This window comes from Paramisgurnus dabryanus, chromosome 4, assembly GCF_030506205.2.
Source record: "Paramisgurnus dabryanus chromosome 4, PD_genome_1.1, whole genome shotgun sequence".
NCBI lineage: Eukaryota > Metazoa > Chordata > Actinopteri > Cypriniformes > Cobitidae > Paramisgurnus > Paramisgurnus dabryanus.
In genome coordinates this window covers 45831842-45852789 of record NC_133340.1, presented here as the reverse complement: position 1 = coordinate 45852789, position 20948 = coordinate 45831842, and the positions used below count along the sequence as shown (strand labels likewise).

At 40.7% G+C, this 20948-nt stretch overlaps 1 protein-coding gene across 3 annotated transcripts; it reads left to right on the top strand.

Annotated features, from left to right (window-relative positions):
* The first annotated feature begins 1277 nt into the window (after positions 1–1277).
* ppa2 (inorganic pyrophosphatase 2) lies at positions 1278–19534 on the top strand. 3 transcript variants are annotated; one of them, XM_065254865.2, is made up of 13 exons: positions 1278–1490; positions 11734–11798; positions 13537–13575; positions 13649–13702; positions 15402–15521; positions 15591–15677; positions 16531–16657; positions 16739–16866; positions 16948–17036; positions 17198–17267; positions 17350–17389; positions 17506–17575; positions 18909–19534. In XM_065254865.2, exons 1-12 carry the CDS (start codon positions 1325–1327, stop codon positions 17532–17534), a joined length of 1014 nt encoding a protein of 337 aa, XP_065110937.2. In that variant the 5' UTR covers positions 1278–1324; the 3' UTR covers positions 17535–17575; positions 18909–19534. The 3 variants fall into 3 exon arrangements, with proteins under 3 accessions (XP_065110937.2, XP_065110936.2, XP_065110939.2); XM_065254864.2 differs by lacking the exon at positions 18909–19534 and having other exon boundaries at positions 17506–18531; XM_065254867.2 differs by lacking the exons at positions 15591–15677; positions 18909–19534 and having other exon boundaries at positions 17506–18531.
* The last annotated feature ends 1414 nt before the right edge of the window (positions 19535–20948 follow it).

The following is a 20948-nucleotide window of genomic DNA, read 5'->3' as shown; positions in this document are numbered from 1 at the left end:
TGCTACATAAATTTCACTAAATGTCCAAGTTAATGGGTTGGTAATAATACAGAACACAAGGCAACATTACACTGTGAAAAACAGTGTATTATTACAAATGCAGTAATAAACTGGAATAATACTGTATTTTACTATACAGTATTTTTTTACTTTATCTACTTTTATATTTTTATGCAATAGCAAAGCCCGAAGCAAGAGATTTAATCCTTTTTTTTTTAAACTGAACCATGAAACAAACTTTCCTTCTTTAACATAAGCGATATTGGATCATATTCACAAAAAATAAATATATACTGTAATTGAGATTGACAATATACAATGTACTCCAAAGTATTTAAAGTTACATCCACAAACAGTGTTTCAGAAAAAAAACTAAATGCCACAAAACTATGAAATGGATGTGACATTTTTTACAAACCAACAATTATAAAAACATTGAGAACTGAATATGCATAGCTTTATATTAGTTATAAGATGTAAAAATCAATGAAATAATGAGTCAAATTACTTACCATATTTAAGTGGCATTTGTAAAGACATTGCTTGCGATACAGTACGTCAAGTACAAAATGTTGTTACATGCGCCATCTGCTGGATGTTGTGTGAATACCACCTTTTTTATTCTAATAAGAAGCCTGTAGTGTAGTAGCCCACCACGTTTAAATGTGTAAATTATGTATACCCAAAATCTGCACATTTTAACTCCAATTGCATTTCCTGAGGGAATGTTTGAAAACTTCAACCTTAACCTTCATGGATAACTGCACGACTTAAATGGCTTTCTAAATAGGTTCTGATCTTCCTCAACTTTGTTGTGTGGAAGAAAGCTGAACAACGGGCAGTGAGAGTCCTTGCAGCATGTGGTGCATCTCTACAAATCGGGCAATGATTTCACTTTTTGAATTGTTATATGCATCTCGAAAAAGAGAGAGACTAATTGTTAGAATATTTTGAGATCATCTCATTTATCATATCCCTAGTGCATTTTCTGTCCTACAATGAGCCTTATATATAAAATCACTTTATATTGGCAATGCAGAACATGACAGAAACTAACACATGATAACCGTGGCCTGTAGGACTGATTGAACTGCTTTTGTCATACTATTGAAGTAACTAGGTATATTTTATTGTTTGGCATAGTCAGTTTGGTGTGTTTTGCCTGATTGATTAGTTTAGTCAAAAACCGAGGAGAGTCAAATGATTCCAACATCGGATCGAGTAACGCGCAGGATGATATACAGTAGGTGGCGATACTGCTTCCGAGGAAGCCCGGGGGTCAAGAAGAAGAAGAAGCAGAGGAAATACCCATTAAAGTTAAATAATGCTTTTACTTGCTCGTAATGCGACGAGTTTTTCTCTAGCTTTTCTCTGTTCCCTAAAGAAAAAGTGTTTAAATCCAGTCGTTTCATCTCATCTAATAAGAATGACGCATTACTTAATGGAGAGGAGAGGACGACCGAACTCGCCTGACTACAGGATTTACTTCAGTAAGTTCTGACCTTATTACCCTTTCAGTGTCACTATTAAGTATATATTTAACAGTTATGTAACTGTTTTCTGTTAATAAAATTTCTATAAATAACAAAAACAGAATAAATGCAAGATAATAAATGCAAAAGCCTTACATTTAAACACATTAATAAATTCCCTGCTGGAAAAAAAACAGCATATTATCAGCAAGACCAGCATATGTTGTTTTTTTGTGCTGATTTGCTGATTCCCATGCTGGTCGATGCTGGTTTGATTCTGTTTTTTCAGCAGGGTTAAAGGAAAACGCCACCGTTTTCCAATATTTTACCATGTTCTTACCTCAGCTTAGACGAATTAATACATCCCTGTCTTTTTTCAATACGTGACTTAATTTTTGTAAAGCGCCTCATGAATGTTTTAGCATCTAGCCTAGCCCCATTCATTCCTTAGGTTCCAAACAGGGATGAATTTAGAAGCCACCAAACATGTTTCTCTAGACCGTTACATGAGAAGTTACATGAGTAAGTGTGGTGTTACAAAATAAAAGGTGGCAATTTTTTTAAGCGGATAAAAATATTGTATGGTGGAAGAGCGCTTAGATTGCAGCACTTCGACCTTGGCGCACAGTAACATCATCACTCCTGACTTCTCCCCCTCTTTTAAGTTTGAGGAAGAGGGGGAGTAATGTCCAATTTATAGTCGTGCGTAAGGTCAATGCCGTTGCTATGCCGTGCTACCGCTGCCCTTACGAAAATTAACCATGGTTTTACTACAGTTAAAACCAAAAAACCATGGTTACTGTAGTAAAACCATAGTAACTACAAAATAACCATGGTTTTGACAATCATGGTTTTCAAAAACCATAGTTAAACCATAGTTAGTGTAGTAAAACCATGGTTTTGCTGATAGTAATCAATACACCAAAAAACGTCTCGGGTTACTAATGTAACCATTGTTCCCCGAGAAGGGAACGAGACGCTGCGTCGCCGAAGCTACGCTATGGGAACGCCCTCTGCGTGATTGCGTCTGAAGCACGTATGTCAAATCAGTCCAATGGTCAAGTGACACGTCATAGGCGGGTGACGTGGGAACCAGGAAGCTATAAAAAGAGCACCCGGCAAGCCGACTTCAGCTAGATTGTGCCGAAGCAAGGCGAGACAGGGATGCAGGGAGTATGGCAGGGAGACGCAGCGTCTCGTTCCCTTCTCGGGGAACAATGGTTACATTAGTAACCCGAGACGTTCCCCTTCGAGGGAACTCGAGCTGCGTCGCCGAAGCTACGCTATGGGAACGATGTACCAAAACACCATACTACCAAATGCCTGTCTGTGTGTAAAAATGCGCACAGCTTAAGACATGAGCACCTGGGCTCCAGGCGTAGCACCAACATCTAACTCGTAAAACCGAACGAATGTGAGCGGAGAGGACCAGCCTGCCGCATCACAGACATCCTGCATTGAAGCCCCTAGCCACAAGGCTTTGGAGGCTGCCATACCCCGAGTAGAATGAGCCCTGACGGCGATGGGTGAAGGCCGTCCAGTGGTCTCATAAGCCAGAGAGATAGCCTCAACTATCCATTTACTGAGTGTCTGCTTGGTCGCCGGCAGGCCTTTCTTGGGCGAGCCAAAGCACACAAACAGTTGCTCAGACCTTCTCCACAAAGAAGATCTGTGAACATAGGCATCCAGTGCTCGCACTGGACACACCAAGTTAAGCTTTTCCTGATTCCTATCCCTAAATGGGGGAGGACAGAGGGCCTGAAGTACAACAGGTCGTGGCACATTAGTCGGTACCTTAGGCACATAGCTGGGCCTTGGGTACAAGAAAGCCTTAACCATCCCCGGTGCAAATTCAAGGCACGTAGGGGAAACCGACAGGGCCTGAAGGTCACCCACTCTCCTCAGAGAAGTGACTGCCAACAGAAGTACTGTCTTAAGTGCCACAAACTTGACTGGAACGGTCTCAATGGGCTCAAACGGAGCCAAGGACAGACCTTCCAGCACCACGGCCAGGTCCCAAGCTGGGACCCTGGGTCGGACTACAGGCCTCAGCCTCCGAGTGCCACGAAGGAAGCGAACCACCAGCGGGTCTCTCCCAAGGGACTGCCCGACTAAAGGAACATGGTAAGCCGAGATGGCCGCCACATACACCTTCAGTGTAGAAGGAGATAACCCTGCGGTGAACTTTTCCTGCAGAAACTCCAAGACTGTACCAATTGGGCAGTTCACAGGGTCGTGCAGGTGTTTGCTGCACCAGGAAGTAAAGACTCTCCATTTAAAGGCATAAAGCTTCCTCGTGGAGGGAGCTCTGGAGTGAAGAATGGTCTCGGCAGCCTCAGCTGAGAGACCAGATTCTATGAGTCTGGCCCCCTCAGTGGCCAGACCCACAGTTTCCATAACTCTGGACGGGGGTGAAGAATCGAGCCACCCGCCAGAGAGAGGAGATCCCTCCTGACGGGTATTTCCCAAGGTGAGCCGTCGAGGAGGGACACCAGGTCCGAGAACCATATCCGGTTCGGCCAGAGTGGGGCTACCAACAACAAGCGGACGTTGTTGCGACGAACCCTCTCCAGAACTCCCGGGAGCAGAGCGATCGGGGGAAAAGCGTACAGCCGTAGCCTCGGCCACGGCTGAACCATGGCATCCAGCCCCAGCGGTGCTGGAAGTGTGAGAGAAAACCATAGCGGACAGTGTGTCGTCTCTCTGGACGCAAACAGATCCACTTCCGCCTGGTAAAATCTCGCCCAGATGGACTCCACCACCTGAGGGTGGAGCCTCCACTCCCCGGGCCTCAGCCCCTGTCTCGACAGGACGTCTGCTCCCTGATTCAGACACCCGGGAATGTACACTGCTCTGAGGGACAGCAACTTCCCCTGTGTCCACAGAAGGATATGGCGCGCCAATTTGTACAAAGGGCGTGAACGCAAACCCCCCTGGTGGTTGATGTACGCGACTACCGACGTATTGTCTGTCCGGACTAACACGTGATGGCCCCGCAGGTGAGGGATGAAACATCTCAGGGCGTAGAACACTGCCATCATCTCTAGGCAATTTATATGCCAGCTGAGCTGCCTGGCCCCCCATAATCCATGAGCCAGATGGCTCCCCATAGTTGCTCCCCAGCCTGTGAGGGAAGCATCCGTTGTCATCGTAACTCGACGGAACTGAGCCCCCAACATCAGTCCTTGGGAGAGAAACCATGGTCTCTTCCAAAGATCTAAGGCACGAAGACATCTGCGCGTGACCTTGATCAGACGGAACGGGTTGCCCCTCGGGGAAAACCCTTTGGTTTTGAGCCACCACTGTAGCGGTCTCATGTGAAGCAGCCCAAGGGGTATCACATTGGACGCTGCTGCCATGAGCCCCAACAATCTCTGAAATTGTTTTACAGTGTGTGACTGGCCTAACTTCACTCTGCCTACAGCCAAAAGAATGGATTCCACACGAGCAGGGGACAGATGTGCCTGCATTGTCGTTGAATCCCATATAACGCCAAGAAAAGCTGTCCTCTGTACTGGAGAGAGCATGCTTTTCTTTGCATTTAGCCTTAACCCCAGTTCTCTCATGTGGGTCAGCACAGCATCTCGATGCTGCGCTGCCATACTCTCTGATTGGGCTAAAATTAACCAATCGTCTATGTAGTTTAAGACACGGATGCCCCGGAGTCGTAATGGAGCCAGCGCTGCATCCATGCACTTTGTAAATGTACGGGGTGACAGAGATAGACCGAAAGGGAGAACCCGATATTGGTAAGCCACGCCCCCGAAGGCGAACCTCAGGAATCTCCTGTGTTGCGGGAGGATAGATATGTGAAAATACGCGTCTTTTAGATCTATCGTCACAAACCAGTCCTCGGATCTGATTTGTGTGACGATCTGCTTTATAGTTAACATCTTGAACTTTAGTTTTGCAACAGACCGGTTCAGATGACGTAGATCTAAAATCGGACGTAACCCCCCGTCTTTCTTTGGAACTATGAAATGGCGGCTGTAAAACCCTGACTCCCTGTTGTGAGGAGGAACACATTCTATGGCTTCCTTGCACAAGAGAGTTTCTACTTCTTGTTCCATTATTAGAGCCTGCCCAGCACCCACTATGGTAGATAACACGCCGTTGAAATGGGGTGGCTGGTTGCAAAACTGAATTTTGTAGCCCTTTTCTATTATTTGCAAAACCCACTGAGACACGTTTGGCAGGAGTTTCCACGCTGCCGAATTTTCTATAAGGGGGACCAGCCTCTCGAGACTGGCTTTTTGTGTACTGCTTAAACTTTCCCCGGTGCCCTGAACCAAACTGGCAGGGTTCAACCTGGGTGATATTAATGCCTCCCTCCTCGGAGAGAGGTCTTGCGTGCCCCGCGCACGAGGCACACAAGAATATGAAGCCGCTGTGCCCCGAAACACACACTGCGGCGGGGTTAACACACTGACATCCCGAGGGCATCGAGGAGAGACGGGCACCGTGTTGTGAGGTGACTGCCGGCTCTCCCCGATTGGGGGCTGCCCTCGGAAACATGACACTACGTCCCTCAGGACTTCTTTTTAGCCGACGCCTTCCTCGCCATAATAACAGCCCTCAGGTCTGTTTTCTGTTTAGAAGATGTCTGAGTACGACCGCCCGAACCCCAGTTCTTTTGAGGGGGACCACGAGTGGCAACACTACGCTTCTGCGATGCTCTATACGATGGCTGCTCCCGCCCAGCAGCCCTAGAATCAAGAGCACGGCGGGGGAGATAGCGTTCGAACGCCGCCGACTGCTTACGAGCCTCCGTAAATCTCTCGACGACAGTATTAACGGCATCGCCGAAAAGACCGGAGGGCGCAACGGGCGCGTCTAAGAGGAAAGCCCTATCTGAGGATTTAAGCTCAGACAGATTAAGCCATAAATGGCGTTCCGTGGCTACGAGAGCTCCCATCGATCTACCCACGGCTTTCGCAGTTTCTTTAATTGCCCTGAGTGACACATCAGTGACTCGACGAAGCTCTTTAAAAACATCAGACGTACCCCCCGCCTCGGTATCCAAATCTTTAAGTAGTTCTGCTTGGTACGCCTGTAAGACAGCTAGGGTATGCAGTGAAGCCCCAGCCTGCCCTGCAGACTTATACGCTTTACCCACTAAAGACGAGGTTAACCTAACCGGTTTCGTGGGAAGCGAAGGCGATTTTAAAGATGACGCCGCAGCGGGGGAGAGATAGCTCGCAAGCGTCTGCTCCACCCGGGGCATCGTTAAATACCCGTGCTCACCCATCCCCACAATGTTGGAATACATGGCGGCGTGAGGGGTATGAACACGGGCCGAAAACGGAGCTTTCCATGATCTCGACAGCTCGCTGTGGAGATCAGGGAAAAAAGGCATGTTGCGCCGCGAAGGTTGAGATTTTTGCTTTAAAAAACGCTCGTCTAACATGCTCTGAGGACGAGCGCTCTGTGTTTCCGCCGGCCAGTCTAACTTTAAGCGAGCCACAGCATTAGTGACAACCTCCATCAAATCATCGAACGCGGGGGACGAATGAGAAGGCTCCTCAGCGTCCACCACGTCCACAGACATAATATCGACTTCCTCGGACGACGATACATGCAAAACTGGGCTCCCGCCCTGGGCGGAAGAAACCGCAGCGCGTGCTTCCGAATCCAGAGACGGGGCGCTAGATCCCGCGGGTGAAGGCTGAGAAAGGGGGAGACCCGTCTCAAGCTCGTCCGCGAGATCTAGTTGTGATCCCCACGATCGCAGCTTCCGCCCTGCCTCGGCAGCAGCGGGGCCAGAACCGTGGGGAACACGCGGCTCACCACCCTCCTCGAAGAGAGCGAGCCGCGAGCGCAACGTACGGAGCGGCATCCTTTCACAATGTGCACAACCACCCCTCTCAAGAGATGATCGTGCGTGTTGTGCCCCGAGGCACATAACACAAAGACGATGCGAGTCCTCGCTCGTAATGAAACGAGGACACGGGGAAGCACACTCCTTAAAACTTTGCTTAGACATGATAATGACACACACTCGCTTGCTGAGGCACAAAGAGCTGAAGTCGGCTTGCCGGGTGCTCTTTTTATAGCTTCCTGGTTCCCACGTCACCCGCCTATGACGTGTCACTTGACCATTGGACTGATTTGACATACGTGCTTCAGACGCAATCACGCAGAGGGCGTTCCCATAGCGTAGCTTCGGCGACGCAGCTCGAGTTCCCTCGAAGGGGAACCATGGTTACTACACTTTTACCACAATAAAACCATGGTTAATTTTCGTAAGGGTGGTTGGCAGTATCCACACGTGTAACCACAGTAGCAGCACGGCCGTCAATGAAGCAGCAGCTTGGACAGCAGTTTAACCCACAAACGAAGAAGAAACGGCAACGTGTTGTGTATATTTTGAGAAGACCAGGAAGACTAGTTTATAAGGAGGTTCAACCAACTCCGAGTTAAAACTTGAGTCAACAGAGTAGGTCACCTCAGAGTTTTCGGTTACAGAACAGCTGATCTGAGTTGGTTAAATAGTTAGGCTGAGTAGGTTGACTCTGAGTCAAGCGCGTACACAACCACTATGAAAAGCTATCATCAATGGAGTTCCGATTTTATGAGTTAGCATGAAAACAGCATGTAAAAAAGAGGTCTAAATAATTTTAACTACTAAAAATGAAAGTGTTGCTGCAAGTGCACAGCAACTACGAGCATATATTTTAAAGAAAATTTGTTGTTGAAAATTGCTACTCTAGTAAATGTGTACATTTAGTTTTTCAACACAGTTAAAATATCAGAAGAAAATAAACTGAGGACTGTACGTTATTATATTCATTTTCATGCAGATGCAATCCCATGGACAAAAGAGGACAGCAGCTCAGCTAAAATACAATCACGCATAATACTTAAAAGGCTACGAACTTTACAAATATTTTTCATGAATAAAACAGAAAATATGCCAAGCCGGTATTCGAACTCAGATCGCTGACAGTACGTCTGCCCTGACCAATGCGCAAGGCATTACCCACTAGACTAGCAATAATGATGAGTGGACAAATAAGAAATGTAAAGGGAACTGTTCAGATGTAAAGCACGGCCACAAAGGCTGATATTAGTCACTTAAGGATATTTATATATCCAAAATGACTGCAAAAAAATAAAAAAATAATACTGCTTACATAAATGCAAGTGGATATGACAAAAATACACTCAGGGTCTCAAAATCATCCCGCGACATAAATGTAACTTCCTACAAATTAATGCAACATCATCAGATCCTCTATAAAAGTACATGACATTTTAGTCACTTAGACAGTCTCTGCACCTAAGTATATCAAATTGGCTTTACTAGTCATTTCAACATACTAAATAATTTTTATATAATTTGAAAAATTTTTTTGTTTAAATTTAAGTGTAATTTATAAAATATAAGCACTAAGTTAAAAGGACTTGCACTGGCAATTTGATTATAACTTATGTACTTACGTACTAGTGTATGTAATAAAAATGTGTGTAATGAATGAATGTACTAAAGCAACTAACAATATTAACTCTTTCCCCGCTATTGACGAGATATCTCGTCAATTAAGAGAAAACGCTTCCCCGCCAATGACGAGATTTTCCGTCATTCCGCAATACCGCTATTATCCACCAGGTGGCGCCTTTCCGCAACTTTTTAAACCCGGAAGTATTGCCCTATGGCAAGCTGCTGCATGTCCGTGTCTGTTTTAAAGATCGCTCTGAATGGGATCTCTATGAAAAGTCCGTCATAAAAATGGAATTATCTCTGCTTTTTGCTCAAAATATGGTGTTTTTGCAAAAACCTACCCATATTCAAAAGCTGATTGCAAAAGAACCACTAAAGGTAGGATGAAACGTTTTTTTTTGTTTGAAAGCAGAGGGTCTGTTTTTTTCATTTGGTATATTGTATGTTTATATATTTAAAGAAGAACATTTTCTGGAAGGCATTAAACTTTGGTGAAAATCATGAAAAACGCTGGCGCTGGCTGGCAACTTTTTTTAAAAACGCTGGCGGTGAAAGAGTTAAACACCACTACTCCTTTAAAAATGGGGAGGAGATAGGGCTGTAACGATTAATCGCATTAAAAATGCCTGTCTGAAATAGTTTCTGAATTGCAAGGCTGTGATTCTGTGTTTCATGCACAGCTTGTGGGTTTACTACGGCTCTGTAATCAGTAGGAAGTCCTTATCAATCTAAAATCATTGAGTCGGAGTCGTTTATAACATGCATTTAAAGAAGCAACACTTGTTAAACGAAGTCATTCAAAACATTGTTTATTATCATGAAAATACCTGAAACAATTTGAAGAACAACGATATAAATATTCTTATAGACATTTCCTGGAATAGCGTTTGTAATGCTACTTTTTCTGTGGAACAAATGGAGTTTCTGCCCCCTGGCTTTGGGATGTGCCGAGATTTCACCATAATTCATTAAAATTCATGCATTGAGAAAACGTGCATTTGCACGGTTAATCGTTACAGCCCTAGGAGTAGACCACAAGAAACTCTGAGTTTATGGGATAAAACCTGTCCTGCTCCCGACCAGGTTAGGTTCACAGACTCTGAGTATAAGTTACCTCTCCTTCTGAAATAGGCATGACTTACCCCACTGTCTCAGGTTTAACCTACCTCACATTTTGAAACGGTAAAGTGTTTCCCAAATTTCAGGGTTAACATACTCAAGAGTTTTCCCTTAACTAGGGCTGTGCAAAAAATCGTCTGAGATTCTCATGCGTATTTCATCAGTAAAGCCGGTTCCTTGATTAGTAGTAAAACGCCATCAGCTGCTTTCAGATGGAGCTGCATTCACTTCACAGAGCCATAGTTCACAGAAAAGCTATGCAAAATCACGCTCATAATCGAGGAAAATCGACTCCGATAATCTATGCGATTTTGCCTAGCTTCTTGGTGAACTACGGTTCTGTGAAGTAAATGCCGCTTCATCTGAAAGCAGCTGAAGGTGATTTACTTGTAATCACGAAACCGGCTTTACTGAACACACGCGTATGAGAATCGCAGTTGATTTTTTTGCACAGCCCTACACTTAACCACCTTTCTGAAATGGGCCCCAGCATGGATGGAAATAAATAAACAGCTACTTTATGTTGCACTTTGAGTTAACTCACTCCTCAACATGGCCCATCTTTGTTCTCACCGTCGCAAAACGCTTGCGGTCCGCATAGAACTTAGGCTTTGACAGTGGCAGTTTTTTACCACCGCGATGGTAACACACAAATTCACCCCGGTGGTGCAGTAGTTATACATTGTGTGTGTGTGTGGTGACCGGAGGTCGCATATGCAGGCTGCATATCATCAAGCCTGGTTTATTTCAGTTAACCGAGCTACATTTGCAAGTCATAAGCATATTACAACAATGTATGATTAACAAAGAATAATAGTAAACTTTATAATTGTTAATGTTATGAAATGAGACAGTCTTGATTATGAATGCAGCTTGCAAATGCGACCTCCAGAGGCTGCAGCCTTCGGATTGAGAAGCAGCAATATCTTGCCTCATTGTTCTGCCCCCAAGCCAGCGGGTCATCATTGATATCAGTTGCCTTCCCTCGCAAATAGCACATTAACTCCGCGTCTGCTGGCTGTTTGCGTTAACATAAACCTGAAGACATCTCACTGGGCGAGATCTTAGTTTATATTTTTCAAAAATTGTGACATGCACACCACCGCAGGGCGCACCCTGGGTGGTGATCATTACAACCGGCACAGGCACAGCCCTACTTCCACACTGTTAAAAATTTGGCAAGGTGCATGTCAGGCTACACATAGCTAAGCTCAAGCTCCAGATAACCTACGGCATAGACATTACGCATGACTATAACATGGGCTGTAGTCAGGAGTGATGATGCTACTGCACGCCAAGGTTGAAGTGCTGCAAACTAAGTGCTCTTCGGCCATACAATATAGTTCTCATGTTTTTATCCGCTTAAAAATCGCCACGTTTTATTTTATGTCACCATACTTACTGGTGTAACTACTCATGGAACTCATGGTCTTTAAATAGGGTAAACATGGAAGTGTTTTGTGGCTTCTAAATTCATCCCTGTTTGGATCCTGCTGGAATGTATTGGGGTAGGCTAAATGCTTACACATTCATGACACGCTGTAGAAAGATTAAGTGCACGCATTGAAAAAAGATAGGGATGTATTAATAAGTCTAAGTTAAGAACATAGTAAAATATTGAAAAATTGTGGTGTTTTCCTTTAAGTTACGTTGATGAAAATTACAATTTGGATGCCAAGTTGTGTCATGTTTACTTTCCAGAAACTTCAGATGGAAAGTACATATCTCCTTTCCATGACATTCCTCTGTATGTGGCTGATGAACAGGTTGGTGGTGGATGTGTTCCTCAAACATTACTCTTAGGTTAGGCCAGTGGTTCTTAACCTTATTCCTGGAAGCCCACTGCCCGGCACATTTTGTATAGGTGCATTTCATTCAACCGTAAGTGGACTGCGAAGTGGACTTTACAGGGTATTCCACCATCTTAAGTGAGATTCCAATCCGAAGGGGGCGAACATGTTCCGTTCAAAGGGCACTGCGCATGGCATAAGGAATCAGGGAAAATTGATACATCATTTCACAGGAAGTGGAGAGCGATAATCACCCAAATGTCATTGCACGCACCATGTGATCACCAGTCAGAACGGTCAGACCGCTATGCAATTATATGACCACGTGTGTGTGTGTGTGTGTGTGTGTGTGTGTGTGTGTGTGTGTAAAAAAAAACAATGCTTTTTTATTGTATAGTGTACATACTTTAAATGTGACAGTAAATAAAAATTTAAAAATGAATGTAGTCATATATATATATATATATATATATATATATATATATATATATATATATACATATATATACATATATATATATATACATATATATATATATATATATATATATATATATATATATATATATATATATATATATATATATATATATATATATATATATATATATATATATATATATATATATATATATATGTTATAGCAATCTGCGCGACCCTGTTGTTAGCTGTGTCCCAATTCAAGGGTTGCGACCTTATAAGCATGCGACCTTAAAGGGTGAGCACTCAGTCTTTAAAGGTGGCAGCCTCAGAAGTTCGCAAAGAGAACTGAAATGAGATGGTCTAACTTTCAGAGGACCCATAATTGGCGTTACCTGCTGCACGCACCCACCGCACAGCAGGACACAGCGGAGACGTTTCTGACTTCTTAAAAAAAATATGGAATAAGAAAAATATTAATTTATTTTAGAAAATATGACACGTTGATGTAGATTAAACTATTCAACAGTATATCAAATTAATCAACCTTAGAAATATACACAACATAAAAAGAATAATATTAACACAAAACATAAATTAGAATACTATAACAGGGACAAGAAAAATGTTTTCTGATAAATACATTTTTTTATTTAATAAAACTTTTAATTGTTTATTTTAGAATATCCAGCCGTTGTATGCAGCCGTTGCATGCACACAATGAATCTTGGGATATCCTCGGTTGTAAAGGATCCATTTGTTCTATCCTTAACAGCGCGGAGAAATAAGGACACATTTTGAGGCTTCATTCTAAGCATCCTTTGAATTGGGACTAGCCCTCAAGTTGCGCTGCTGTGACGCAATCGGTCTTAAAATACATCCTTAGAAGGTCGCAGCCTTTGAATTGGGACACAGCTGTTGACTTTCTTTGATGACGTTTGCAGGGCGTTCCAAATGAGCGGTTATTGTCAGTGAAGTCCACTTCAACTGATATACCGTGCTCAGGGAGTAGGGAGCAGTGAATACTCCGTTGGGACCCTGTCGAATGGAACGCACCTTATGTCTCCCTTATTTAAGACACCTGATTCAAATCATCAGCTCATTGGAAGAGATCTCCAGGAACTGAACTGAGTCTGTCAGATAAAAGAGACATACAAAATGTGCAGGGCAGGAGGCCTCCAGGAATAACGTTAAGAACCACTGGGCTAGGCGAAAATCTCTCTAATAAGGTCATGTAAAAATAATCTTACTTGCATTATCCATTTTATAACATATGTTTTCCACCACATAACAGGAATATGATGTTCCACCAAAGAAACTTAAAACAAATGAGGTAACCAGTAATAAACAATCACAGTAGTCTTGTAGTCACATACTCTGTGCTAAAAATATTTTTTTTTCAACAGATTCTCTTTAATATGGTTGTAGAAGTACCTCGCTGGACAAATGCCAAGATGGAGGTATACTTATCTATACAATATTTTTTTTACCATATTACTATAATTTACTATATATTCATGGGTACCAAAGACGTCACTTCCGCCATGCCCGCCGCCATATTTGTGACCGTCTTGGCAGTGAACACAGCATATCTAATGCACTAAATGGTCACATTTATTAGTTTAATTGAGGGCTTACCAGAGACAAAAAAAAAACAGTTTACTTGCGACAGCTGTCATTCTGACATAATATTAACAAAATTGGTGCTAATGTCTTATTGAAGCTTGAATACATGCATGAAGCTCTGATCATTTTGGAACTAGACCAGAAATATCATTAATGTTAAATAGTGTTTAACTCATTTGTAGTTTTACAACATTTTATGTTGTGTGATGTAGGTAACATTGGGGGTTAAATTAGGTCCAAATGCCATCTACAGGCCTAGTAGTTAAAACTGTTAAGAGGAATATGAATTGAGAATCAAAGAATTGAGAATATGTGACAAAAATTATGCGAATGTGTCTGTACTACTGGAGTAATAATAATAAAGTAATAATATAGCTGCAAGGGGTGGGTCCCCGCACGTCATTGCCATCGCTACATGGTGCCTTCCAGAATACGATGCACGTGCAATTAAGTGGGTAAATATCAGTGTACTTGTAATGTTGTTACTGAGCAGTTTGGGGACTAGAACTAAAACTAACCCCAACACTTTAGTCAAACGTGGGTGCTACAGAACCCTTTTGCCACACCTACTTGTGGCTATGTTGACAGTTTTGCCCACACCTACCAGCCAAAACTTTGACGTCTGTGCCAAATTTTCTGACGTTTTGAGCATGCTCAGAGCCTTAAATACACCTGATATTAAAATTTGACAGGTTGCCATGGCAACACTTCGTAAGATATCCACAAAGCCTTTTACATGTCTCTACATTTTTCTAATCATGTCTGGATTGACTTGGGTATATATAAGTGGACTATTTTAAGTTTAAGAGAGACACTTCCTGTTGCTAGTTGGTGGTGCTATACCCATGACTTAAAATAACTACATCAATATGATCAGACCCCGTAACTAAAACCTATGTCTCAGATGTGAATGAAATCACTCAATGAAATGTGTGCCATAGATGTAAGACTACCTGTTTTTCTGATTTCACCATAAATGTTTTGCCTTGCCCTGCCAACATCATTCGAGATATCAAAATTCTATGCACTTTATCTTCAATGTCTTGACATCATGTTAAGCAAGTTTGGTGGCAATCGCATCAAGTCCCTGCAAATGACCAAAAATCAGCATTAAATCCCAAATGGCTGACTTTTTGTTGGGCGAAGCTATCGACTGTAATTTTGAAAGTCTTGATGAGAACAATATATGTACCAAGTTTCAGGACTGTATGTAAATTAAAACCTTTTAGAAGAGAGGGGGCACTAGAGCCCCCCCGCCACGTCCGTGTCTGAGCTTTTGCCCATCCCTTACGGCCTACAGCTATGATGTTTGTGCCAAATTTCATCTTATTCATATTAAAAACAATAGGGCTCTGCACCTCGGTGCTTGGGCCCTAGTAGTAATCCTTAGGAAAAACAATAGGGCTTTACACCTATTATGCAGGCCTTTGTCCTGCTCCTCGGTGCTCGGCCCTAATAATAGCAACATAGAAGTATTTTGAACACCACAGTTTGTATTTTGTGTTAATAAATTATGACTTCCTTAACTTACAGATGGCAACAAAGGAACCATTAAACCCGATAAAACAAGATGTAAAGAAAGGCAAGCTGCGATATGTAGCTAACATTTTCCCACACAAAGGTTACATCTGGAACTATGGTGCACTTCCACAGGTATGGCTCTGGTTTTTGTTATGGTTATTTTATAAAAGGTGCACTACATAATTTTTTTTTATAATATAGACATGGGAAGATCCCAATCACGCTGATAAAGAAACCAAGTGCTGTGGAGACAATGACCCCATAGATGTGTGTGACATCGGCTCCAAAGTGGGTATCAAACTTAAGTGTAATACATATGTATTACAGTGCTTTGTGAAATTATTAACACACTCAGTGTGAATTCTACACTTTGCATTTTGTTTTCTGTTTAATTTTTTTGCTTGCCAGCCAGTACCAGCATTTTTATGATTTTCACAAAAGTTTAAGCCTTCCAGAAAATGTTCTTCTTTAAATATATAAACATCCAATATATCAAATGGAAGAACAGACTCTCTGCTTTCAAACAAAAAAGTTTCATCCTATCTTCATTTCTTCTCTTTTATCAGCTCTCAAATATGGTTATCTTGGAATTGTAAGCTTATGAATTATAAAACTTAAAAAAAATTGTTTATATAAAATTATTAGTTTAGTATTTTATGCATCTTTATTTGACCTCAAAGCATATCTGACCCCCATGAACTCTGGTACCCCCTTAGACTCCAGGTTTGGAACTACTGCTTTAACGCGTTCCCTGCCAATGACAAGTTTTTAAGGCAATCCATATCTCTGTTATTATCCATCATCATTCTGAATCTGATTTCTAACAAAGCCCTTTCCAAAAATGCAATTATCTCAGCTTTTTGTTTAAAATTTTGTATTTTTGAAGAAACCTACCCATATTTGAGAGGTGATAAAAAGAGAACACATGAAGATAAGCTGAAATGTTTTTGTTTTTTCTTAAAGCAGAGGGTCTGTTCTTTCAATTGATATATTGTTTGTTTATATATTTTAAGAAAACATTTTTCTCGAAGGCATTTAACTTTTGTGAAAATCATAAAAAATGCTGGCTGCCAGCTTTTTTAAACGCGGGTGGGGAAAGAGTTAATTGTGTAAATTGTAATTGTGCATCTCTGTGCCACAGGTGTGTGTAGCCGGGCAGGTAATTCAAGTTAAGGTTCTTGGAATTCTGGCTTTGATAGATGAAGGAGAGACTGACTGGAAAGTAATAGCCATTAATATAGAGGACCCTGATGCATTGAACCTAAACGGTGAGTTTTTAGTATGTTTACAGTGTTATTTTATCATTTACATTTGTGACAGTGTAATCTTCAGGATTGTGTCATTAACAGATATTGAGGATGTCAGAAAGGTTAAACCTGGTTACCTTGAGGCTACCGTGGATTGGTTTAAAAAATACAAAGTGCCAGATGGAAAGCCTGAGAACCAATTTGGATTAAATGGACAGTTCAAGAATAAGGTAGTCTACCATTGCAAATTGATGGTGAAAATACAGTTGATATATTAAACCATCTAATATTACTGTTGGATATAATTTTAGGACTTTGCCTTAGAAGTCATAAAATCAACACACAGCTACTGGAAAGCGTTAGTGACCAAACCAAAGACAAAAAATCTTGAAATTGTTTGGTGAGTGTAAGTTCTTAATTTTTTGGGGCTTTTCGAATTTTGTTTTTGTGTGTTTACAACAGGCAATTTTTTATTTTAATTGTTTTGCAGTAATTTGTAAATTGATATAAGATTAGATGTTAAATGTTGTCAAATAAACTGACATTTCTCTTATTTTATAGTCAGAACACGTCTTTGTGTGATAGTCCATTTAAATGCAGTGATGCAGAGGCAAGTGCAGTGGTCCAAGCTGTGAGTATTTATGTACTTTGATATAGATAGTAGGTGCTGTACCTGAACAAACAACACAAAGTGTTTTGCTGTTGTGTTGCAGGCTGCAGAATATGGGGGACCCCTTCCAGTGTCTTTTGATGGTAAACTTGCTTATCTTTGTACATACGTATTATATAACTGTTTCATGATACACTTAATATGCTTTGTTCATAACATAATCTTATTCTAATATTTGAATGTTTCTTTTTTTTTACAGTAAACAAATGGCTCTTCTTGTCAAAGTAAAGTTTTATTTGACAAATCAATTAGCAGTGTAATCTTATGAGGTAAAAAAAGTCAGAAATCAAATGATTACATGGTTACTGGCACGAAGATGTTTTACATTTTTGTAAATCAATTTTTTTTCTTATTTATCAAAAATCACAGTGTTGCTTGCTATACAGTATATTCATTTGTTATTATGTTAGTAAAGCAGGTAATTTTTTTTATTTATATTTTTATAATTTTCATACAGAAAATACTGTGTGTAATAGGGGTGTGCAGCGGAGTCAGTATTTGTATCTGTATTTGTGTCTGTAACCATCTCAAAATAATTTGTATTTGTATTCAGATTAAACCGGAAGTTTGTCTTATTACATGAAAATGGCATCTTAACTGCATTTTTGCTTTTATTATAATTATAACTTAAATAACTGTAAATATTTATTAAAAATAATATTACAACATTTTAATGAAAAAGACAAATAACTTGATTCTCATTAATAATAGGCATGGAAAACAAACTTCTCATTTTCAAAGCCTCATACAGCTTGTGCCTATGTGCGTTGAACTTGAGAGCGCATTGACTATACATCACCCTTAAGCAATTATTGTGTCTTTAGGCACAGTTACATATGTGACCCATTCTGTCTAAATGAGATTAATCCCTTGTCTAGCGATTCAAATACTTTAGTTATGAAACATCTTTGTTTTCGTTTTGGTTTAAAAACATGCAGGTATTTGAAAATAAAATGCAGGACTTGCTTGATGTTTAAAGAGTTATTAAGAGACGTAAATTCAGGACTGATTTATGTTAAAAAGTTAGTAAGATCGACAAGACTTGCGCTGACTGACAGATCCGAAACGCAATGCACAGACACGCAAGTACAAGCACTGACAGAATAGTTCAAAAACATCTGTTTTGACGAGAATTTACGAAAGTATAATAAGCATTACATCAAACTTGCTGAGCTCATTATTATCTATGTCCATACAGCGTTTGCGCAAACAGAAAAAAATCTTTCTCATTAATCTTCATCTAAATGAATAAATCAGATATTCGTTTAAAATTTCAAATAACAGTATGCTCTATTATTTAAAAAAACGTTTTGACTTAGTTCAAAACAAGCAAAATGATTTTAAACAAAAATGTAATTAGAAAGATTTAATTCAAATGTTTCATTTATCAATTACTTACTTTATTTTTATGTTAACTGCAATTATGTCATAGTAATCTTCAGTTTAAATAAAAAAAAAATAAAGTTTAAAGCCAAATACAATGACCACTTTTGTAGCCCCGCCCACAGCTTCGCGTGACGTGTGTCTCAACAATCAGTAAACATGTCTTTAAAGATTGCCAAATGTAACCATAATGACTTTTAAATACATTTTTTCTGATAGACTTTTATTTTGACGCGGTTATCTGATAACCATGGTAACGAAGTCTTGGGTTGTGGAAGAACCGCGTGGGAACAACACGGAAGCTGAATACTTTGACCCTACAGTCACATTAGCTACAAAAGTGAACGACACCGAGCGACACACACTCGCTTGATGGGCGTTCCTTGGCTAGTTTCCAAAAGCGGTATCAAAAGTCACTTTAGAGGTATTGTTACGTTACAAGAACGGTGTTTTTGGATTTAAAAGTATTTATTTCTCGATAAAAGTAACAAAATATATGAGATAAAATGCCAAACTTATCAGATATATACATAAATATGCATTTTCCGCCATCTTAAATTGTTTTCTCAGACTCGACCACAGACCTACGTCACGCTGCTCCTTCACTCCGATTGGCAGTCGCTTTGTCGCATCGCTCAGCATTTGCATAAAATAGCCTGCTTGTCTATTTTGGCCCCGCCTTGCTCGCGCAGCGGCGAGCTCGTCGCTTGTCGCTGGCAAACGGCCACTTCCATTGAAAATGAATGGTAGCCTGCCGCTCTGTCTCTGTCGCTTGTAGCTAATGTGACTGGGAAGTTAATTCAGAGGCTCGTAAAATAGGGCTGCACGATTCGGAGAAAAAATCTAATTGCGATTTTTCTGATCAAAATTGCGATTATAATATATAATAAAAGAGCTACATCCATGTTTGTTGTGGTGGTTTTAATAGCACCAAAAAATTATGCTGTGCTACTGTTTATTTAAAACCTCTTAAACATTGTGTCAAGTTGTCTGCAGGACTTTGCTCTTCTGCAGACCAACTTTTTTTTAATCTAAGAACATTTAAATACAATTTAACAAAAAAATTTTGAAAGTTTTATTTAAAATAACATATAGGCCAACGTATTTTGGCTGTCACTACAACAATGCTTCTGACAAGCAAATGTTTATTTTTTTCTTTTAATCATAAGACTATACTCATCTTGTTTTACTTTTCAGGCATCTGTCATAAATGTAAATATATTAGTTATTAGAATCTATGATTTAACATAAGCAAAAAATACAAATAAAACACTGCACAGTCCTCACTGTAGGATTTTAAATGTGGAGCTGCAGAAGCTTGTTCAGTTAAGAGTAAGGAGTGATTTTAATTTTTGGTGTGTAATAAACATTTCTGACACAGAAAGCACCAAGTTACTGTCACTTTAAGACACAAGACAGCTTTAAAACTGCTCTGCTTCAATATACTGATAAACATCCAGCTGTTTATGTTCACTTAGACAAGAAAGAAAACTTAAGTTTAGTGATCAAGTGTGTGCTGACTGCTCTCTGTGTGCGCGCTTCATGAACCCTCGTGCCTGTAAATATTCAAAGTGGTGCAGATGTGCGCGTGCAAAAAAAGTATACTGTACCTCTTTCGTCTGCTGTGTCCCGGGCTTTAATGAAACCTGCTTATAGTCTGATGAGGCGCTTGTCATTGTTTGCGATGCATGACGAGAAACGGAAGTATATACACCTTTCTTTAAGTCCAACATTACACAAAAGGGAAATGTTTTCGCGCATTTCTGTCCTTTCATTTGCAGGTTAATGAGTTATAATGAGTTTGAGTTTTTAAAATGACTGAATCCAAAATCTGCCAACTTCATGACATTCCACGTTGTGCAGTTAATTCCATTTGTATGCATTTCGCGATGCTGTCCGTGTTTTCCGCATCGCGGAAATCATATGGCCGTACACTTTGTAGAGGAGTTGAACTGCTGCTCGCGCTCATGTTTTCCAAATGGTGTTATCTGACGTGTAGTCAGCAGCTCAGTGTTAATGCACTCTATTGGTTTAAACTGCATCAAACGTAAAATGCGCATGAAGCGAACTGTCAAAAACTGCGTACTAGATGATTGTTATATTTGATAGCTTTGAATCGAAATAATCGCAGCTCTTGCGATTCGAAAATCGCATCCATTCACAGCGCGATTTCGGTTTAAAAACAATTAATCGTGCAGCCCTATCGTAAAATAACATTAGGAATGCGTGGATAAAGGTTATTTTTGAAGAGTTCCAGCT